Genomic DNA, 20,763 nt, shown 5'->3' on the forward strand with positions numbered 1-20,763 from the left:
ATGAAGTTTTCTTTAACTCTCCCCACCCCTGCTCCGGGTACCTGGAGCAGACCCTCTTCTGACCTACATACAGGGAATGCTACATCTGACTACCATGTAAATGCCACTCAGCAACCCAGAATTTTCAATTTAGGCTGTTCAGAATGACCTAGACTCTAGGTCCTAGAGGCTGGTGAAGGAGCCAGACATTACAGTAGCGCTTTGGTGCCAGCATGCAGCCCCTGCACTCCCCAGTGTAATAAGTAGGTTTGGGTGAGTGTCTGCCCATGTTTATTCCACTTCTTCTCCATACTTTTCTATTTCCTTCATGTCAATAATTTACCCCTCTTTGGGTGGAATGCTTTTATTTTATGGCTCGCTCGATAGGACTCAGGGTCCTGGGTACTCTGTCCTTGAGCTGCTAGACCCTTAGCCTGATGTTTCTTTATTTTTCTACTCAGTTTGGCCCTTGTTTGCTTCCCTCCTAGCACCCTTTGTACTGGAGTTCAGATAGAAGACTATGGTATGGATCACGGAAGAGTTTCTAGATAGCTAATCCAGGGATAAGGGCAATTCAAGTGTATTCAGGGTCCCATCCCCCATCTGGCTTACTTCTTTAAAAATTTAAATTACATTTTAACTAGTCTATCCCTCCTCCGTTCCCTCCCCATCTCTCTGTCCTTGTCTCTGTCTGTCTCTGTCTCTCTGTTGCATGTGTGCATCTGGGTATGCGCACCATATCCAGTGTGTGGAGGTCAAATGACAGCTTTCAGGTTTTGATTCTCTCCTTCCACCATATGAGTTCCTGAGACCAGACTCAGGTGGTGGGGGGCCGGGAGGGGGGTGCTTGTTGGCTTGGTGCCAGTACTTATGGCGCAGTCTCCGCCCACGCCGTCCTGGTTGCCTTTGTTTGCCAGTTGTGCCTCTTACCAGCTGAAGTCCTTTATCTCCGAGTTTTAGACCTCTCAGATAGGTAGCTGTCCTCAAAATGGCAGTTGAAATCTGGGGCACAGGAAAGGTTTTCTTTTCCTTGAGAGTTCACTGATCACCCATATCAGGCTTTTTGTTGTGGGCAGAGAACTCAGGCAAGTCCGGAAGATTCCCGCAGGGCTGTGGGTGTAGCTCAGTGTCAGAACACTGGCTTAGTAAGTGCAAGGTCATGCGTTGAATCCCGAGTATTGCCAAAGCTGGGCAGTGACTCCTTAACTTCAAGGTCCAGCCTGGGCTACACGGTGAGACTGTCTCAAACAATAAAGCAGAACACAAAAAGATTATGGGCAATTGTTTCCCTCCTGAGCGGTTACTCTTTACACTATTAAAATGGTGTTACTTTCCAGAGGATTGTGGAGAGAAAGGGGTGCCCAGAAAAAGAACTGTGCAAACTGCCCTGAGCTGGGAGGAAGGAGCAGAGAAGTGTCCTGAGCTGAGAAAGGAGCCAGTTTTGGGATTTGGTTTCTTTCTGCTGAGTCTCAGGAGAGCCTGCCCGCACCAGAGGGTCTTAAGGAACTCCCAGAGCTGGTGGGTGCAGTGTGTCAGGTCCTAAGCTAACGTGTTCCCAAGGGCAGGAATCACAGCAAGCTACTTTCTACGTTCACTACCTATGCAAGGCTAAAGCATGTTTTAAAAGGGTGTGTGTGTGGGCCAAGCCCAGAGCAGCCTGGGACATTTCAAACTGGCACCACCTCCTCTGGCTGCTTCTGAGGCCATCCGGAGGCCAGGGCTCGGTCAGATGAACGGAAAAGTAAAGAGAGGACCGCGGAGTCTGAGACCTTTGCGCAGAGGGCTGGAGTGTGGAGGAGGGCGGGAGGGAGAATCGGGAGGAGGGCGCTGGGTGCGGAGGCCCCACCTTTCATTCCAGAGCTGTACCGGCCTGGGCGGGATGAGTCACGACTGGCTGGCTCTGCTGTGCACCTTCCAGTAGGTGAGGGACTCCGGACGTCTCTGGGGGGGAAAACTGAGGCGCCTCCTCGTCCTAGCGTTGGCCTTGTCTGGGTGCTGGTCCTGGGTCTGCCCGGTCTGGTCTCCTGGGCCACGGCTGGCTTTCCCTGATGTATGGCAAGAGCCCCGCGCGTGTGCTTCCATTTCTCCTGAGTTTACAGCTCACAGGTAAGAACTGGCGGGCTTCTTGGATTTTCTACCACTGCCGCCCATTCTGTAACGATAGAGCTCAGGCTTGAAGAAGTCTCAAGGGTTCTGTTGGGAGATCGAGCCCCAGCTGCAGTTCGTTCTAGTCCAGACTTCGCCGAAACTTCAATTCGGTGGGTTGCTTTGGGGCAGTACTTTGGGCAAACAGGTTTAGGTGTGTTTGGCCGCCCGTGATTCAGGCACACAGAGGGCTTTCTGATCTCAGGTTACACACCATCTTTGTGTGGCTGCTCTCAACCTCGGGCTGCTGGCTAGATTTGGCCCTTGGATTTCCGTGGGAGGATTTTGTCTGCGACTTCCCGCAGCACCACAGAACAAACCTAGATTATCAGAGCCAGAGTCCCGCTGTGGTTTTGAAGCTGTCCCAACACACGCACCGAACTTGTAAATAAGCCACGTGGTATAAGGGTTCCAGGGGTGCAGGCAAGCACAACTGCTGGGATGGATTGACCTGCAGGCTAGCAGCAGTCCCAAGTCTACGAGTTGGAAAACTTACCTGCTTGGAGACTTTTTTCCTTTAAAAAAAAAAAGCACTGTGTCGCTTGATCGTAACACACCGTGTCTGACCCACGTTTGGATTTTTGTTTCTTTTCATCTCCTTCTTTGCTGATGTTTGTAGTTTCTGGTTCTGAAATTGGTGCGGTAAGGCTGTGAAGAAGGTGAGAGCACCAGGTAGTTTTACCTCTAATTGGCCCTCGGGATGGGAGTGTCAAAGCTTTGTGCTGGGCGGGAGTATGCAGACTCCTGTTGAAGTGAATTTGAAGGTTGGTTTATTTGGAAAGTGTCAGCGTTTTTTTTTTTTTCCTCAATGATACACCTCTGTTAACTTCTTCCTTCCCTGTAGTTGCTGTGGAAATTTACACCTCCGGGGCTCTGGAGGCAGTCAACGGGACAGATGTTCGGTTAAAATGCACTTTTTCCAGCTTTGCCCCTGTGGGAGATGCACTAACTGTGACGTGGAATTTCCGACCTCGAGATGGAGGTCGTGAGCAGTTTGTAAGTAGATTCTGGTCACCTTCGAGAGGACTCTTGACTAGGATGCATTGTGGCAATCTTTTTGTCTCCCTGGCTTTCCCATGTTAGGAGCATGCATGGGGTTAAGTTGGGAACCGGTTCTGGGGACAGAGAGTAATAGGTCTGGGAAAAGGGAAGCCGGAGAATGTTCCAAGGAGCTGACCTTTGGTTAGACGTGATGATGCTTCTCTTCCACCCCCATCATCTCAGCCTCTTGCCCCGGATAGAGAAGGAAAGATCACCCGTTCTCCTCTGTAGGTATTCTACTACCACATGGACCCCTTTAGGCCCATGAGTGGACGGTTCAAAGACCGGGTGGTCTGGGACGGGAACCCCGAGCGGTACGATGTCTCCATCTTGCTCTGGAAGCTACAGTTTGACGACAATGGGACATACACCTGCCAGGTGAAGAATCCACCTGATGTTGATGGTCTGATCGGGACGATCCGGCTCAGCGTTGTGCACACTGGTAGGTTTTGGGAAGTGAAAGCACGCGCGCGCACACACACACACACACACACACACACACACACACACACACACACACACACACACAGAGGCCATCTTTTGTGATGCTGGAAGGGAGAGGAGAGGAGGGTTTAGGTCTTCAGAGCTGGGAACTTCAGAGACTGAGGAGTCCTGGGGTGAAAAAATAAAGACTCTGTTTGGCCATGGAAAGAAACAAAATAATACAAAGAAATCTGAGGAATCTGTAACAAGAATGGCCTTGAGGTTGTAGAAAGGACAGGAAGTGACTGATAAAGACACTCACAATAGGCCTGTTTATTCATTTATTCAAGATGCTTATTGGGTAGCTGATGTGCTAGGCACAGTCCAAAGTACACTAGCTCTTTTAATCCTGACATACTCTCAATAACGGTCACCAGTGTTTACTCAGGATTCCCCACTGTCAGGAGCTTTACACTGTACATTTTTTTTTAATTCTCTTAAAAACAGTTTTAAAATCATTATTTTATGTGCATGGTTGGCTTGCTTGCATATATGTCTGTGTATCACTTAAGTGCCTGGTGCCCTTGGAAGCCAGAAGAGGGTGCTGGAGCCCCTGGAACTGGAGTTACGGATAGTTGTGACTGACCATGTGAATGCTGGGAATTGATCTGAGGTCCTCTAAAAAAGCAGCCAGTGCTCTTAACTGCTGAGTCATCTCTCCAGCTTCATCTTACTCATTCTTTATGCACATCTCATGAGTCTGTTATATATTTAGTGTCTCCCACTTTATTAAAGAGGAAACTGAGGCTCACCAAGTGTAAGTCACTTCCCCAATTCATGTAGTTAGTAAACAAAGTCATGTCAGACTCACATGTTCACCATCTCAGACTATCAAACTGTTCTCCAGCTAGTCTAGTACCTTTCTATACTATAAGGACAACCTGGAAATGATGTCAGGTGACAAAGAACTTGTACCACAATACTGAGTTGGAGACCTGCAGTTGAACCTTGGTTACTTGTATATCAATTATACATAAATTTTGCTTTTGTCATCTGTAAAGTGAGAATAATGTAACAAATATTTCGGTGAGGACAAATGAAGCAATGAGCTTGTAAAGTCTTCCAAACTCTGAGTTGTACTGAAAATTATAATAGTAACATGGACCTTTACTATAGGCAGGCACAGTTTTATTTTTTATAAGCATTCAAGAAATGGATATTGTTATGTCTCAACATAGGAAACTGAGGTTCCACAAATAAGTAAATAAATAACCCAGGTCATACAGCTAATAAGATAGAGCTAGCTCTCTCTGGTGTCTGTGGTGTGTGTGTATGTGTGTGTGTATGCCTTGCTATTTGAGAAAAGATCTCTCTATGTAGTCCAGGCTGATCTCAAACTTGAGATCCTCCTGCCTCAGCTTCTTAAGAGTTGAGGTAGTATTTGTTCCTAATATATAACATTGTCCAAAACGTCTTAGTCTGTCACGGGGTGTGATTGTCTCCTATCACTCCTTCCAAGTTTAGTTTAAAACTTACATTCTAGGCTTTCCTCCCAAGAGAGAGCCATGTGGTCTACATAAGTCCTCTGAGGGGGCTGGAGAGATGGCTCAGTGGTTAAGAGCACTGACTGCTCTTTCAAAGGTCCTGGGTTCAATTCCCAGGAACCACATGGCGGCTCACAACCATCTGTAATGGGATCTGATGGCCTCTTCTGGTGTGTCTGAAGACAGCTACAGTGTACTCATATAAATAAAATAAATCTTTAAAAGAAAAAAAAAAGGTCCTCTGAGTACTGAAAAAAGTAATGTAATATCTTTAGACCTCAGGGGTTTTGTCTTTTCTAATAGCTAGGCCAAAAAAAAAAAAAAAAATCACCCCCCCCCCAAAAAACCCACAAACAAATAGCAACAACAACAACACATACACAAATGCATACAATCTAGCAATCATTTAACATATTATTCTTTGAGAGCCTACAGGAAACCTTGGCCCTGTTTCTGTATTTTAAGGAATGGAGGTACACCAAAAGAGACTGCCTATTCTCTATTATGCATTTTGGTGTTTTGCCTGCATGTATATCTGTGTGCTTGGTGCCTGCAGAGGCCAGAAGGCGGCACTGGATTCCGAGAGCTTCATCCTTTTTGATAGATTCCAGGCTGGAAAGTCCTGGGATAAATAATCTCTTGATATCCTTTCTGGATGTTGGGGCTATGGATTTATTTCCTGTCTTCCCTTTCATTTCCATTGTAATGTGAATGCTTTAAAGCCTGGGCAAATGGCTGACTGAATGAGGGGTGAGCAGGGTTGCCCAGAACTGAGGGGTGCATAGGTCTAACTAGATTAGCAAAAACTTGAATTACTGGGCAGTTCAAGTGACTCAATGGTTCTCAGTACTTGGGTGTCGTCATCATCACCTGGAAAACATGTCCAAACATGGACTGCTGGATTTACCCCCAGTGCTTCTAGTCCAGCCCGTTTGGGGTGGGGCCTGAGAAGTTCACTTCAAAGCTCCCCAGCAGAGCTGTCTCTGCTTCTAGAGTCACACTAGAGAAGCCCTGATGGAGTCTGTAGGTTTCCCACTGCTGCCAGAGGCTTCATGGCCTTCATAAAAGTAGGAAAGAGGAAGAGTCTGGTTAATGATGAGATGCATCATCACTGTCTTTAGATCTCAGCTAATTAACTGCCACCTTGTCTTTCCTCCTCACAGTGCCCTTCTCTGAGATCTACTTCCTGGCTGTGGCCATTGGCTCTGCTTGCGCACTGATGATCATCATAGTAATCGTGGTGGTCCTCTTCCAGCACTTCCGGAAAAAGCGATGGGCAGACAGTGCTGACAAAGCTGAGGGGGCAAAATCGTAAGGCTGAGTGAGCGCTGGTGGGGGCTCCTACTCACACTTTTAGGGTGGGTGACGCTTGGGATTTTTCAGTGGGACCAAACAGCTGTTGGACAGTTGATTTTCTTTTTTGACCAAATGTATGAGAGGTTTCCGGTTCATAGGACAGGTAAGTTAGGGCATGGGTAGTGACTTATAAAAGGCTTCTTAATAGGGCTGGAGAGATGGCTTGGTGGTTAAGAGCGTAGAACGCTCTTGCAGAGGATCTGGGTTCAGTTCCCAGCACCTGAATCTGTGATTCCAGCTCCAGGGGGATGTCACACCTCTAGCCTCTGTGACCTCATGTGCACAAGCTTGCATTCAGACAGACACTTACACATACTTAAAAACAAGCTAACAACAGCGATGGACTTCAAAAGTTTTCTTAAGTTTACAAAAGATTTCACCATAGAATTTCATTATTATGTGGGATTTGGGTGCTATTTAAAAAACATGCACATGTGAAGCTTTAAAAATATCCTCTGTAAACTGAAACACTGAAAATTATATAAAGGGACATAGGGTGAGGCGCTCAGTTGCCCCTGCAATTCAGAGACGGGAAAGTTTGCTCTGCTTACAGTAAGTGCTCAGTAAACATTTTAAAACTGAGATAAAATCTATGAGCTACAAAATTCACCTATTTGGGCCAAGGAGATGGCTTAGCAGTTAAGAACATTGGCTGCTCTTGTCGAGGGCCTGGGTTTGGGTTGCCAGCATCCACATTTTGTGTTCATAACTGTTCTCTACCTAATTTAAGACAGGACTCTCTCGGTGACTCTGCTGCTCACTGATTGGCTAGACTAGCTGTCCAACAAGCCTCTTTCTGTTTCCACCTCCCAGCACTAGGACTAAAGGGGTTCACTACTACCACTCTTGGGGCTGTTTGCACGGTACCAGGAGATCTGAACTTAGATCCTTGCACAGCAAGTAGTTCGCACACCGAACGCTGTCATTTGTTTTTATGTCCGTATGATATTCCAGTGTAATGGACATACCACATATTGCTTGTTGGTTCAGATGGTGGAGACAGTTTTTTCCCTTTTGGTTATTATATATATTTAATATCAGTCATTACAAACATACTCTACACACATCTTTGGATACACATACTCTCAACTCTCCCAAAAATGAAAGAAGAAGCATTGTCAAGTCATTGATAACTATTGGACTTTTTGGAGGAATTGACAAAGTGTTTTGTATGGGCATTAGAATTTCTCCACTTGGCTGGGTGTGCTGGTACATACACACCTTTAATTCTAGCACTTAGGAGGCAGAGGCATGTGGATCTCTGTGAGTCTGAGGCCAGACTGTTCTACAAAACCAGTCCAGGACAGCCAGGTTATACAGAAAGTCTGTCTTGAAAAACCCAAACCAACCAACCAACCAACCAACCAACCAAAAAACCAAAAAAAAAAAAAAAAAAGCTCCACATTCTCACTTTTGATTATTGCCCTCTAGTGGACATGAGGTGTCAGTGAGAGTTTTAATTTACATCGGTGTGATGAGTGGTCCTCATCCCAGGTGATTAGCCACTGCGTATAGAGCTTCTCTGGAGATGTATCTATTCAGATAGCCCACCCACCCCGAAACTGAGGTGGATGTCTTTTTCCTGTTAAGCTCTAACGGTTAGATGTCTGGCCCCTTTCAGCTATGTTACCTGCAATTGCTCCCACTCTCTGGGTTCTCTTTTTCCCCTTCTTGAACCTTATCCATTAAGGCACAAGAGTTTTCTGTTTTGTAGTTTTTGTTATATTCTTGCAGTTATGTCTTTGGTGTACTTTTGGGTAGGTTCTGTGTATAATTAAGAGTCTCAATTCATTCTTTTGCATGTGGATTTATAAGTACCCCCCCAGAACCATTCATTTATTTTTATTAGTAAATATTTATTAAAATAAATGTAATTGATTGTAAAGCATCTAAGGGACCCACTGACAGCATTCTGATTTGAAGAGAATACAATCGATAAAGGGGATTTCTAGGTCAACCAGAAAAAAAATCTTTTTTCCCTTTTTTGCAGAGGGTAGACATTAGAAGTCAGACACCATGGTAGTGCATAGGTGTGCACTTTAAATGCCCATAGTACTGTATTAGATTCCAGGGAAGTTATCTTGCATTCTGAAAAGTGAGTTTGGACTTGTAGGTCACATGGGGGCATCAGCATTACCATTTACATGGCTCCAGCAGTTTAGTTCTCTGTAACTTGAATGGATGTCCAAGTATATGTCATTCTCCCCAAAGCATGAGCCAGGGCACCTTACCTGATGCTGCTATGGGACCTGCCATCTTTGCTTCCTCCCTGATTACCTAACATGACTTCTGCTCCTTTGATACAGAAAAGAAGAGGAGAAACTCAACCAAGGAACCAAGGTCTCTGTTTATGTGGAAGACACAGACTAACACATTGAGGTAAGGGTCACACTCGGGTGACTTCTTTCGTCAGTTTGCACAGCTGTTAGCCCATCTCCAACAGAGATCTCTCCGGTCACTGTGCAATAGCTGAGGACACTTTCTATTCAGGAGCAGAGACTCTTGGCCTGGCAGATTAGTCTATTAGCTTCAGAGCTGACTCTCCTTTCAGAGTACTTGTGTATATGACTAAGGAGCCAGACTACTTCCTTCAATGCTGAGAGGATGCTACTGTTTGAGGTCCGTGGGTTATATTAGCCACTGCCAATAATGAACTTACAATGTGTGAATAAATTTGTGTGTGTGTGTGTGTGTGTGTGTGTGTGTGTGTGTCTGCACATGCATGTGGAGATCAGATGACAACCTTCCCTACCATCTACCTTGTTGTGTGTGTGTGTGTGTATGACAGAACAGTTTCTCACTGTCCTGGCCTTGCTGTTTGAACTAGGCTGTGTGGCCATCAAAGCTGCTTCTCCTCTCTGCCTCCCCAGTGCCTGGATTCTAAGCATGTATCTCCATGCCCAGTTGTTTACATTTCTGATGACTGAACTCAGACCTTTACTTTTACATGACGACACTTTACCAACTAGTCTATCTGTCCAGCTCAATAAGTCATCTTAGATGAGATGAAAAGATGAATCTCTGATGGTTTGGGTTTTTTCTTTTTGGTTTTTTGAGACAGGGTTTCTCTGTGTAGCCCTGGCTGTCCTGGAACTCACTCTGAAGACCAGGCTGGCCTCAAACTTAGAAATCCGCCTGCCTCTGCCTCCCAAGTGCTGGGATTAAAGTCATGCACCACCACTGCCCGCGATGGTTTGGTTTTTATTATGAGTCATTTATGGCATGATGGTAAGTGACCCAAGGATCAGAGACATGGCTCTCCAGTTCAGAGCACTTCCTGATCTTGCAGATGGCCCGAGTTCAGGCCTTAGCACTCACATAGTGGCTTGCAACTATTCATACCAGGTCCAGGAGATCCTCTTCTGAGCTCTTTGGGCACAGCACACACGTGGTGCACATACAAATGGGCAGGCAAAATACTCATAAAGTAAAACAAATCAGGAAAAAGATTAAAGAAAAATTAACCAACTAATATCATCAAGTATAACCTGTGGTTTCTGACAGGAGATACAAATTTAAACAAATTACAAAAAACTTGGGAGTTTGAGTTGGGCATTGCCACACACCTTTAAATGTCAGCACTTGAGAGGCAGAGGCAGATGATCTCTGAGTTTGAGGCCAGCCTGGTCTACTAAAGGAGTTCCAGGACAGCCAGGGCTACACAGAAAAACCCTGTCTCAAAAAACAAAACAAAACACCCCTACCCCCCCCCCCCCAAAACCCAACTAACTGAGAACCATGTACTAAAAAGCAATAAGTAAACTCTTTGAAAATAAAAACTGAATTAGTGGGAGAATAAACTTAATATTTTCTAGCTGGGTGGTAGAGGTGCATACCTTAAATCTCAGTGCTTGGGAAGCAGAGTCAGGTAGATCTCTTAAGTTCCAGGCCAGCCTGCTCTATAGAGTGAGTTCTATAGGGCCAGCCTGGGCTACAGAGATTTTTGTAATTTGTTTAAATTTGTATCTCTTGTCAGAAACCATAGACTATATATAATGTCTTAAAAAACAAACTAACCAAATCAAACAAAGCAAAATTTCCATTAGGAGTGGATGATGGCACTGCCAAGTGGGAGTGGATGATGGCACTGCCAAGTGTTCTTCTTAGACTCTTGTCAAGAACATTGACCTTTTAAACTTTTGTATTCCAGAGTCTGAAAATTTTTGAGGACAGCATCAGCACTCCTTGAAATCGATGGAAATGTTTCCAGTGATGACCTGTCGTCCTACAGGTTCTGCAGCACAAACCTGCCCAGATGAGCGACGCCCCTGGATGGCAGCTTTGGGTTCTGCCTGAGCCACTAGACTCAGGCTTACCTTCATTACTATGATTCTATCTCATTCCAGAGCGCAATTGTGCGTTAGCCTTTGCAAACTGAGAGCTTACATATTTGTCCTTCCACATTCCTATGGTGTGTTGACTCCTATACTCCTGTGTATACTGGATCAGAGGGGGTAAGAAGCCAACTAGCTTGTCTGCCAGGACACACCTTCTTCTCACATTTTAGTTTCTTTAGAACAGTGCACAGTGTGCTAAGGGTCTGGAGAGATGGCTCAACTCTCCTCTTGCAGAAGATCCCAGTTCAGTTCCCAGCACCCATTGGGTGGCTCACAACCATCAGTATCCAGTTCTAGGGGTTGTGACACTCTTCTTTGGTGTCTGCAGGCACCGAATGCACGTGATACATTCAGGCAAGCCCCCTCACCCCCATAAGATGAAAATAACTTAAGTCATAAAAAGATGAGCTAAACATTCCAGCCACTTTTGATTAATACCAAAATCCAAATTCACACAGGAAGTCTGATTTTCATGGCTGTCTTTAAATGGAAACATCCTATTTTACTGATTTTTTTTTTTTCAGTATCCTAGGTGTATTGTTTTGCCAATTATTCCAAGGCTTATAGGTGACAGTGTGAGTCTAAGCACAGTACCTACAAAAGGTCTCAAGAACACCAGCATGTGCTGCCAGGATGAATTGCTCAGCATCACTTTTGTATTTATTTATTTATTTTTAGACAGATTCTCACTATGTAGTGCTGGCTGGTCTGGAGCTAGCTATGCAGAGTTGGCCTCAAACCTAGAGACACCCCCTGCCTCAGCTCTCAAGTGCTTCAATCAAGGGTGCACCACCACATCTAGCCTGACTGTAGGTTTATAGTGAGCACAGGCAGCGTGCTTGCTATAGGCTTCTTTTCACCCCCTCCTCAGAAGACTCTGCTCGTTTGCAGACTGGAGTCCTTAAGCAATTTATTAGAAGACTTTGTGATACACCATAACTTAAAACAAAACAAAACAGACAAACAAACAAACAGACTTGTGAAGAAGACTGACCCAAAGCAAATGACCATTTTTTTTTTTTTTTTTTTTTTTACAGTCGTATGTATGAGAACTGGAAGAGATTATTTAAAGTTCTTTTGGTTTTAATTCAACTTATCTTAAGGAGAATTTGCCATGGACCAAAGAAAAATACCAAAGCTACCTAAGTGGAATGAACCAATTTTATTTTTCCCTTTATCTGAGTATAACGTGAACTTTTCAAGTGGCCTATGGAAAGAGGAGGGATGGCTTTCTTTCTTGCTTCTGGTTACAGGGTCTGTGCAGACTAGCACCATGTGGAGAACAGAGAACATCTAAAGGTTCAGGTCTGGGGCAAATCTTGGCCATGTGATGGTTTAGTTGTCACTGACTGGGCTGCATAGATGATTTCTTTTTAACAAACTGGAATTTCCAAAAGATTCTATGTCTACATATTGGATCTTGATCTTTTACCCAGTCTTTAAAAACAAATTGGCATAATTTACATATAAATTTTGGTCTTGAAATTCATTCTATAAGTCTTGTTCTGCTTTTTATAATGCCTAAAAAAGGTTTTGTCCTTATTTCTCTCCATCCCCGTCTCTTAAAAATTAAGACTGGGTCTCACTATATAGCTCTGGCTGTCCTGGAATTCATTTTGTAGTCCAGGCTGGCCTTGAACTCAGAGATCCCACTGCCTCTGCCTCCCTACTGCTAGGAATAAGGGCATGCTCCACCGTACCCTGGTCTAAAGTTTTGATACCTAGTTTTGAAGCTACAAGTTAGATTTATATTTTCTCTTGTGAATATTAGCAACTGGATGGCCTGTGTATACTTCATACCTGTAGTGAAGAAGTTAAAAACTCACAGAGAATGTCTCCAGGGGACTTGCAGCTTGTGTCTTGTTTGAATACTCATAGGGTATCACACTATTGTCCAGTGTCTCTTTCCTAAGAGTACTTTTGTCCTGTAACTTATTTTTTATTATGCCTGTGTAAATAAACCCTTAGTAATAAAGAATTATGAATTTTATTATTTGCTTACACACAAATCTTCAAAATTCACAATAGCAGTTAATGGAAAACAAGGGAAGATGTTTATCTTTGCTCAAGTTTTCTTAGTAGACACAGTAGAGTCAGACATGCAGAGCAGTCATTAACTGATGAAATTAATTTCTAGTAGTTATATATTTCCATAGACTTTACCCATTGCTTTGGAGAGTTGAGAAATGGGCAAAATGATAGCACACATTTGGAAGACTCATTCCTTGGACCTAACCCTAGTCTGAGTCTTACTACTGAAGTCCAGGTTGTCCTTAGTCCTTCTGCCCCAGCGTAGCAGATCTTGGATCTACAGGCTTTTGCCATCTTGCCTGGCTTAGTTTGGGAACTTTAGAAACAAGGATATTTGGGTTTTTACTCATTCTTTTCATAGAAAAAACTACCGGCTTTCAAGTATAGTAAAGTATGGCAGTTGAAAATGTCAGCTATGAAATATTTCCAAAGCTGAGGCTTTTTATTCTCCTGTACTTTAATTAACCGGCGGGTCCAGGAGAATTGGATGGTTGCACCAGGAAAGCAGGGTCCTTTTCCTCCTTTTTTTCAGAGCATGTTAGACTGTCTCATGTCACGTCAAGTGCCGTGATATGATATCCTTACTTTTACAACGCAAAGATACACAAACCCAAGTTCCCTTGCACCTCTAATACACGCTGTAATGATTTCACATCCCTGTCACTGCAGTAATTTAATAAGCATCCAATTCTGGATGATGTAATGGCCACGTTAAAAGGAACATAAATGACGACGCTGGCACGTATTTACCTCAGGACCCAATAAAGAGACATATTTATTCTGATCCTGTATGGTCGTCTATGTTTCCCTTTACTTCAAATGTATGAGAATCTTTTGTGAGGGTTCAACGTGGACACTCTAGAGAGATAACTTCTGGATTACAATCGGTGAATCGAGCCTGGTTCCCGGGAATTCCATTAAAAAGAATACTGCTTTTCCAAAGTCTGTAGCCAATTTGAAGCAGAAGAGCGCAATTAGATCTTTCCTGAAGGTCAAAGAACCGCTGATCAGGGTAACCAGGTACGATTCTAGTAACAATTCTCGTCCCTGATTGAGGTTGGGTCCCGGATGGCTATTTCAAAGGTGACTCCCGAAATGACGTCACTTCCGGCACCACCTGCATGGTCCCCGGGAGCCAGCCGTAAAGAGGGCGTGTAAGTGTCAGAAGAGCTGTCGGGATGCAGCAGGCAAAAGGAGCAGTAGGAGGCCGTGGCTGTGCTCTCTTTCCACTGCTGAGCATCCTAGTCGTCCAGGGTGAGTGCACCAGCTGGCTGGGCTCCACTTCCGGCCGAGGGAGGGGGGGGTCAGGAAAGATGGTCGCTTTTCCGGTTCCGGGTTGGGGGCTCTCAGGAAACCCCCCGCTCGGCCGCTGAGAAGGAAGGAAGGGAAGGAGGGGGTGTGGGGTGATGTTCTTTCCCGGCTAGCACCTCCCACTGCGGAGAGTTGGTTCCCCTCAGCTCTCGGAGCCCGACCACCTTGTGAGACTTTGAAGCTACCTTGATGCCTTGATGAAACCACAGCTCAGGCTTTGCGGACACTCACCGTTCTTGTGAGAGTTTCAGTGGCCTGTCCGCCAGGGTTCTGTACTGCTGTTACATCCTGGTCGGAAATGGGCAATTCTTGTTGTTCCAGTTATTTTGAGAGACACAATTAGGGATAGAAAAAAGAAAAAGAAAGGAAGAAAGAAGAAAAAAAAAAGGAAAATCATGACTTAGTGATTTTATTTCAGGGTTTTTTTAATAAAACATTTTAGACAAGGGTTATAGTGTGATTTTTCTTATAGCAGGCATATTGTTGAAGAAAAGGTGCCTTAGGACTTTATAAATATTTTTAAGTATAAGAAAAGTCACAGCCATTCTTTTGAAACTTGAATCTTTTAACTATTGTCAGTACAGTGTTGACTGAATGACACTATTGTAAGGTTTGGATAATTTTACTTTCATGCTATGCCAATTTCTATATTTCAATCCAAACTAATTAGCTTTATTTTGAAGTGCAAATATTGCCTGATGTGTGTGTGTGTGTGTGTGTGTGTGTGTGTGTATCTTCTTAAGAAATAGAATACTGGTATAGCTAGTATTAGAATGAATTGTTGTATTGTAACATTTCCCTGAAAATAATGGGCATTTCTGAAAGGGGTCTTTAATATTGTGTAACTATGAACATATTAGGTGGCGGAGTCTCATCAGGTAAGGTGAGGAGGTTTCATTTATCTGGTGACTAATCTGCATGTTGCCAGCACACTCCCTGATCCCTCCCAGCTACCGATGGCATCATCAGTGTCCAGCTTTCCCTCTGAGTTCTTTTTACAGCAGATCCAGGCCTACTGTCACTTCATATAAACTCCCCCCCCCCCAATACACAGCAAGAGTGTGGGGGGAGAAATGTCCAAATATTGTCCCAATGAGAAAAAAAATCCTGGCAATTATGTCTTTTTGTAGATCTAGTGTCATTTCACATATAAGAGCAGGTATCAAATCTAGCAAAACAAATGGTTCAAACAAATTAATTTTGGAGGGCTGATGAGATGGATCAGTAGGCAAAGGTGCTTGCTATGCAAGGCTAAAGACTGAGCCAACTCAATAGAGTTGTCTCTGATCTCTACAAGTATGCACACATTCTATTAATAGTTTTAGAGTTATTGATCACTGTGTATAAACTTTTAAAGATATAGATTTACATTCCTCACCCACTCCTCCAGGTTTTCTTGAATAGATTTATATTTTGCCTTTAAAACAAACAGGTCTAGAAAGCTGGTTTGGTAGTTAAGAGCATTTGTTGCTCTTCCATAGGACTCTGGTTTGAGTCCCAGAATTGACATCATGGCTAACTATGATTTGTAACTCCAATCCCACGGAATCAAATATCCTCTTTAGCCTTCAGGGACAAAGACATGATGCAAGTGCGGCACATGAAGACAAAACACCCAGACACATAAAATAAAAAATAAAGGTATGTAGTTCACATGATTATTCATTTATTAGATATACAGTTCAGTAATTTTTAGTATGCATGGTTGTACAATCATCATTACAAACACTTGTGGAACATTTTTATCAACCAAAAGAGAAATCCCATATCCATTCCGACTTTCCCACAGGCCCTGGAAACCACCTATCTGCCTCTTTAAGCCTTTGTCTATTCTGGGCACTTAATACAAAGTGAACCAGGTATGCCCATTTGTGAGTGGCTCTTTTCACTTAGTGTGTTTATGGTACTTTGTCTGGTTGGTTGTCGGTTTGTTTGTTTTGTCTCTTTTGAACCATAGGTGGTAGGCTTTGCTTTTCCACTAGTGTTTACTTGCCATCCCTCTTCAGAGACTGAAATCCCTTACATTGCTATCTTGTTTGAATTGTCCTTAAGTTTTAAGTCTGATTCTGCTCATTTCAGTTGGCTAAATATATAGAAATGATAGGTTGGGGGTTTGGGGATGTCGCTCAGGGTGTAATGGTACATGCCTGTCTTAGCACTGGGGATGTGGAGGAAGGAGAACCAGGAGTTCAGAGTCATCCTCAGCTACATAGTGAATATGAATCAAACCTGAGAAACAGGAGACCCTGTTTGAAAAAACAAGGGAAGGAGGAAAAGGAGGAGGGGAAGCGATAATGACAGAGAGCCCAGTATTACACATTTTCATGTAGTGTCAGTGTGTAAATTTAAGTTGGGAAGATTTGGGCTGGGGAGATGGCTCAGGGGGTAAGAGTACCAACTGTTCTTCCCAAGGTCGTGAGTTCAAATCCCATCAACCACATGGTGGCTCACAACCACCCATAATGAAATCTGATGCCCTCTTCTGGTGTATCTGAAGACAGCTACAGTGTGCTCATTTATAATAATAATAATAAATAAATCTTAAAAAAAAAAAGATGGGAAGATTTGTATTTTGCATTTTGGATTATAAAGCTAGGGCCTTTGATTTTGTCATATTTAATTTCTTTCAGCTCTAAAATTATTTTTTATTAGAATGTGATTTTTATTCTTCATTAAATGGTTTTGTTAATTTTCATGGTATTTGTATGGTTGGCTGGTTTTACATGGCCAGAATAAATATCAAGCGAGAACATGGTGATCCCATCACTTGAAATGCTGAGGCAGGAGGATGGAGTGTTAGAGGCTAGACTAGCTTTGGCTACATAGCATGATCCTGTCTCAAGAAACAAAAATAAAACAAAAATTAAATCTCTGAAAGGATATTGTGCTAAAATGGGGGAAATATTTGAGTGGATATAACATAGGATTAAAGAGATGGGGGGAGATTTGAATGGTAACATAGGAGTAGAGAGATTTTAAGAAGGGATTTGAGAGAAAGATAGAGACATGGTGACAGAAGAGAAGGGGAGGAGAATGGAAGAGAGAGACAGAAAGGGAGGGAAGGAAAGGAGAGAGAGGAGGGGGAGACTCGGTGGAGAGGTGGCAGGAGAAACTACAGAGGTTCTGAAGTCTAACTCTAGCCCAGATCTTGTCTTAACTTTAAAGCAGGTATTGGCAGCCGTTTCCAGTAATGGAATGGGAGTAAACATTTAGGGTGTGTAGGCAGTTGTTCTCTGCCGCATCTTCTCAGTTTCTGCCAGGTGTGCAAAAGCAGCCAAACAAACCAATGTGGTGGCATTCTAATACAATTCTATTTACAGAAAGGTTGAAGCGTTTTAGCTATTTCCTGTGTGATCACGGGAGAGATTGAATGGTTTAGACAATCTGGGTTACCTGTAGACGGAAAGCAAGGTGACAGTTAATTATTATGAATTTGCTCCTTTCTCATGAAAGCCTTCTGTGTCCACTTGAGTCATGGGCCGTAGGTTGCTGACCCCTGACATGCTGTTCTTTGACATTATCCATTAGGTATGAAAGACACGTAAACTTACCCAGAGCCAGACTCATGCCTGGTTTCCCCTCTTTCAGTGAGTGGCTTTTCTTAGTAGAAACTGAGAGTCATTCTTAACACCTTCCTCTAGCATTAATTTCTTGTGGGAACTCTCTGTGCATTTGTGTGATAGGTTTTTTTCCTCCTTCAGTATACCACCTCAGTCTAGAAGTGATTATTCAGAACTGATCTTTTCCTGAATGGGTGCAGACAGAAACATCGAGGGAGGCATTGAAAATCCCATAAACATAGGGAGAGAATGAGGGAGCAGTGCACATGTGTTCTCACACTAGTAACCATGGTGACCCTCCCAATTTCTCTCTGCCTGCCTCCCACCCTCTGAAGATTTGTTTTGATGGTGCTTGCATTTCATGGAGGAAATGGCATTTATAAATCAAGTGTGGTCATGGCACATGAGTTTAGGTGGTACCTGTATCCTAGGAACTTTGGAGGAAGAGCAGAGACTTCAGGGAATTTGGGGAAGCCATCACAAAGTCGGCTGGTATATGAGTGGTGGTGAAGGTATTTGAATGTTGGGGTGTAGTGGGGAGCAACTCCAGCAGCATGGTAGGAATGGGGAGATCTTTCGAGACAAGTCATATTCTAAGAAAAGTGTAGAGGCATGAAAGGAAACAGGATCTTTGGAAAATGACTGGACAGTCCAGGCACAGTGCAAGGGGTATGACGTAGTTGGCAGATGTCTGAGAGAGACTTTTCCTGTTTAGATTTTAATCCACAGCCCAGTGAGGAATTAGCTCAGGTTTCCTAGTATGTGTATTGTCTACTTTAATAACAATAGTTAATATCTGTTAGAAGTTTTTATCTTACGAACTCTACTAAGCATTCTATGTGTGTTTATTTGTTTGTTTATGTATTGTGGTACTAGGGAGAGAGCACAGGGCCCTACACATCCCACCACTGAGCTGTATCCAGGCTTGTATATGTTTAGAGTGTATTGGATGCTCACAATCCTTGGAGGGTTATTCTTTCCATTTGCTACATACAGCAACTGAAGGAAGCCTGAACAGGTTAAGGAACTGTGTGACCTAGCCCTTATCAGAAGTCAGACATGCCAGAGCTTGGTGCTGTTCTGGATAGGCTCAAATCTTTTTTGTTGTTTTTGAGACAGGGTTTCTCTGTTGTATCCCTGGCTGTCCTGAAACTCACTTTGTGGACCAGGCTGGCCTCCAACTCAAAAAACCGCCTGCCTCTGACTCCCAAGTGCAGAGATTAAAGGTGTGTGCCACCACTGCCCAGCAATAGGCTCAAATATACTCCTTTAAGCTCTATGTTGTATTCATGTTTTAGGCTAAAACTATAGGATGAGGAGCACGTATAATTGGTAGGTTCATTCTACCATTTGGACTTTAGACCCAACTCGCTAGGACTGAATACGTTTTTTGTTTTTTTGTTTTTTTTTTTTTTCTTGTTGATGGGTCAGGAATTGGAGCTTGAGGATGGAGGTTCTTCTGGCAGAGAAATGAGCATTTACAAGGGTATATAAGAAGGGACAAATTTAATGTGGCTGTCAGGAAGAGTGCTGTGTGAGGAAACCAGATGGCCGTCATTTTTTAGATGGGCCGGATTCTTATTAAGGGCCTTATTAGTGAGCTCTGTCTTGGTCTCCTCCTTTCAGCAGGAATGTGACCAGACTAGATTGTCCAGAGAGGAGTGAGAAAATGATTCAAAGCTGCCAGAGGTACAGGCACTGGGACGATGACTCAGAAACACCAGCGGTAGGAAAGGTCAAAAACCTGTAGGAGAAACAAGAGGCGATCTCAGCAGGCAGGAGTGGGGTGTTGCTGGAGGTAGGTCGTCTTTCTGGGTGTTGTACGTGTTTTAACTCATTTAATCCTCACAGTGACTTGGAGGTGAGCTCCATTTCTGCCAGGATGTATAAACTGAAGGAGTAGGCAATTTGCTGAGCCGGGGTTTGAACCCAAGCTTCTGACTTGTGTTGTGCCCTGCCTGTGACAGAGGACCACTGCATGGATTGCTCTTTTCTCAAATCATGCTGTGGTCTTTGGACTTGGCTTAGTGAGTCAGAGAAGGAAGCAGGAAAAACAAAGGGTAGTGTTTTAATTTTCTAAAACATGGCTCTCCAGTCGGGGGCATATTTTTATTCATGGATTTCCCAACATCACAGGGAATCTGTTGGAAGAAAGTGCCAGGTCTGTCTGTCTGTCTGTCTGTCTGTCTGTTCTTTCTCTCTCTCTCTTTCTCTCTTTCTTTCTTTCTTTCTTTCTCTCTCTCTTTCCTTCTTTCTTTCTTTTTTTCTTTCTCTCTCTCTTTCTTTCATTCTTGTAGAGAGATGGAATGTCAAAGTTGGAATGAATGGTTTTGGAAAGACTACACTCTGTAGGCTTTTAAAAATGATGTCTTACTTTTACATTGTAGAACACATTCGATTATATTTTTTTTCCTCTCCATAATTTACTTTTTTTTAAATGTTAAGTATAGAACCTAGGGCCTTCCAAGTTAAGGTAGGTGTTCTGCCATCAAACTGCACCTCCCGCCAGCCCTCCATAATTTACTTTTAATAGATGTGTGATTCATTAACCAGCTTTAGGAGAGGGAGCATAGCTGGGTGTGGTGGTACATACCTGTAATCTCAGGACTTAGAAGGCTGAGTCAAGAGGACTGTCAATTTAGGACAGACTGGGCGCCATAGCAAGGCCTTGTTTCAAGAAGGAGGAGGAAGAGGAGAGGAAGGAGAAAAGGAGGAGAAAGAAGAGGAAGAAGAAGAGTTAGAGAGAAGGGTCAACAGTTTGGAATTCTTCCAAAGGACCAGAGTTCAGTTCCCACATCTCACAACTGACAAGCACTTGTAACTAGCTCCAGGGGATAATGCCTCTTGCCTCCATGGGCACTAGCACTCTTGTAGATGTACCCATGTGAGCATAGAAACACACATACACATGATTAAAAATAATACAAATAAATTCTTTTTTAAAAAGAAGAGGAGGAGGAAGGGGAGAAGGGAGAAGAGGGGGAGGAAGAGGAAGAGGAAGGGGAGGAAGGAGAAGAGGGGGAGGAAGAGGAGGAG

The 20,763-nt window shown here is 43.6% G+C and overlaps 2 protein-coding genes across 2 annotated transcripts in view; both read left to right on the top strand.

The window, feature by feature from the left end:
- Positions 1–1,795: 1,795 nt before the first annotated feature.
- Positions 1,796–12,803, top strand: Mpzl2 (myelin protein zero like 2). The gene is made up of 6 exons (XM_031344153.1): positions 1,796–2,085; positions 2,969–3,120; positions 3,397–3,607; positions 6,296–6,443; positions 8,795–8,867; positions 10,639–12,803. The coding sequence occupies exons 1-5, from the start codon at positions 2,028–2,030 to the stop codon at positions 8,856–8,858; spliced, it is 633 nt and encodes a 210-aa protein (XP_031200013.1). The 5' UTR covers positions 1,796–2,027; the 3' UTR covers positions 8,859–8,867; positions 10,639–12,803.
- A 1,161-nt stretch (positions 12,804–13,964) lies between these two features.
- Positions 13,965–20,763, top strand: part of Mpzl3 (myelin protein zero like 3) — a 23,154-nt gene continuing 16,355 nt past the window's right edge. Inside the window, exon 1 of the mRNA XM_031344152.1 lies at positions 13,965–14,110. Within this exon, the coding sequence (XP_031200012.1) occupies positions 14,035–14,110 (76 nt within the window). The 5' untranslated portion in view covers positions 13,965–14,034. The remainder of the gene's footprint in view (positions 14,111–20,763) is intronic.

Source organism: Mastomys coucha, unplaced genomic scaffold (genome assembly GCF_008632895.1).
Source record: "Mastomys coucha isolate ucsf_1 unplaced genomic scaffold, UCSF_Mcou_1 pScaffold23, whole genome shotgun sequence".
Taxonomy (NCBI): domain Eukaryota; kingdom Metazoa; phylum Chordata; class Mammalia; order Rodentia; family Muridae; genus Mastomys; species Mastomys coucha.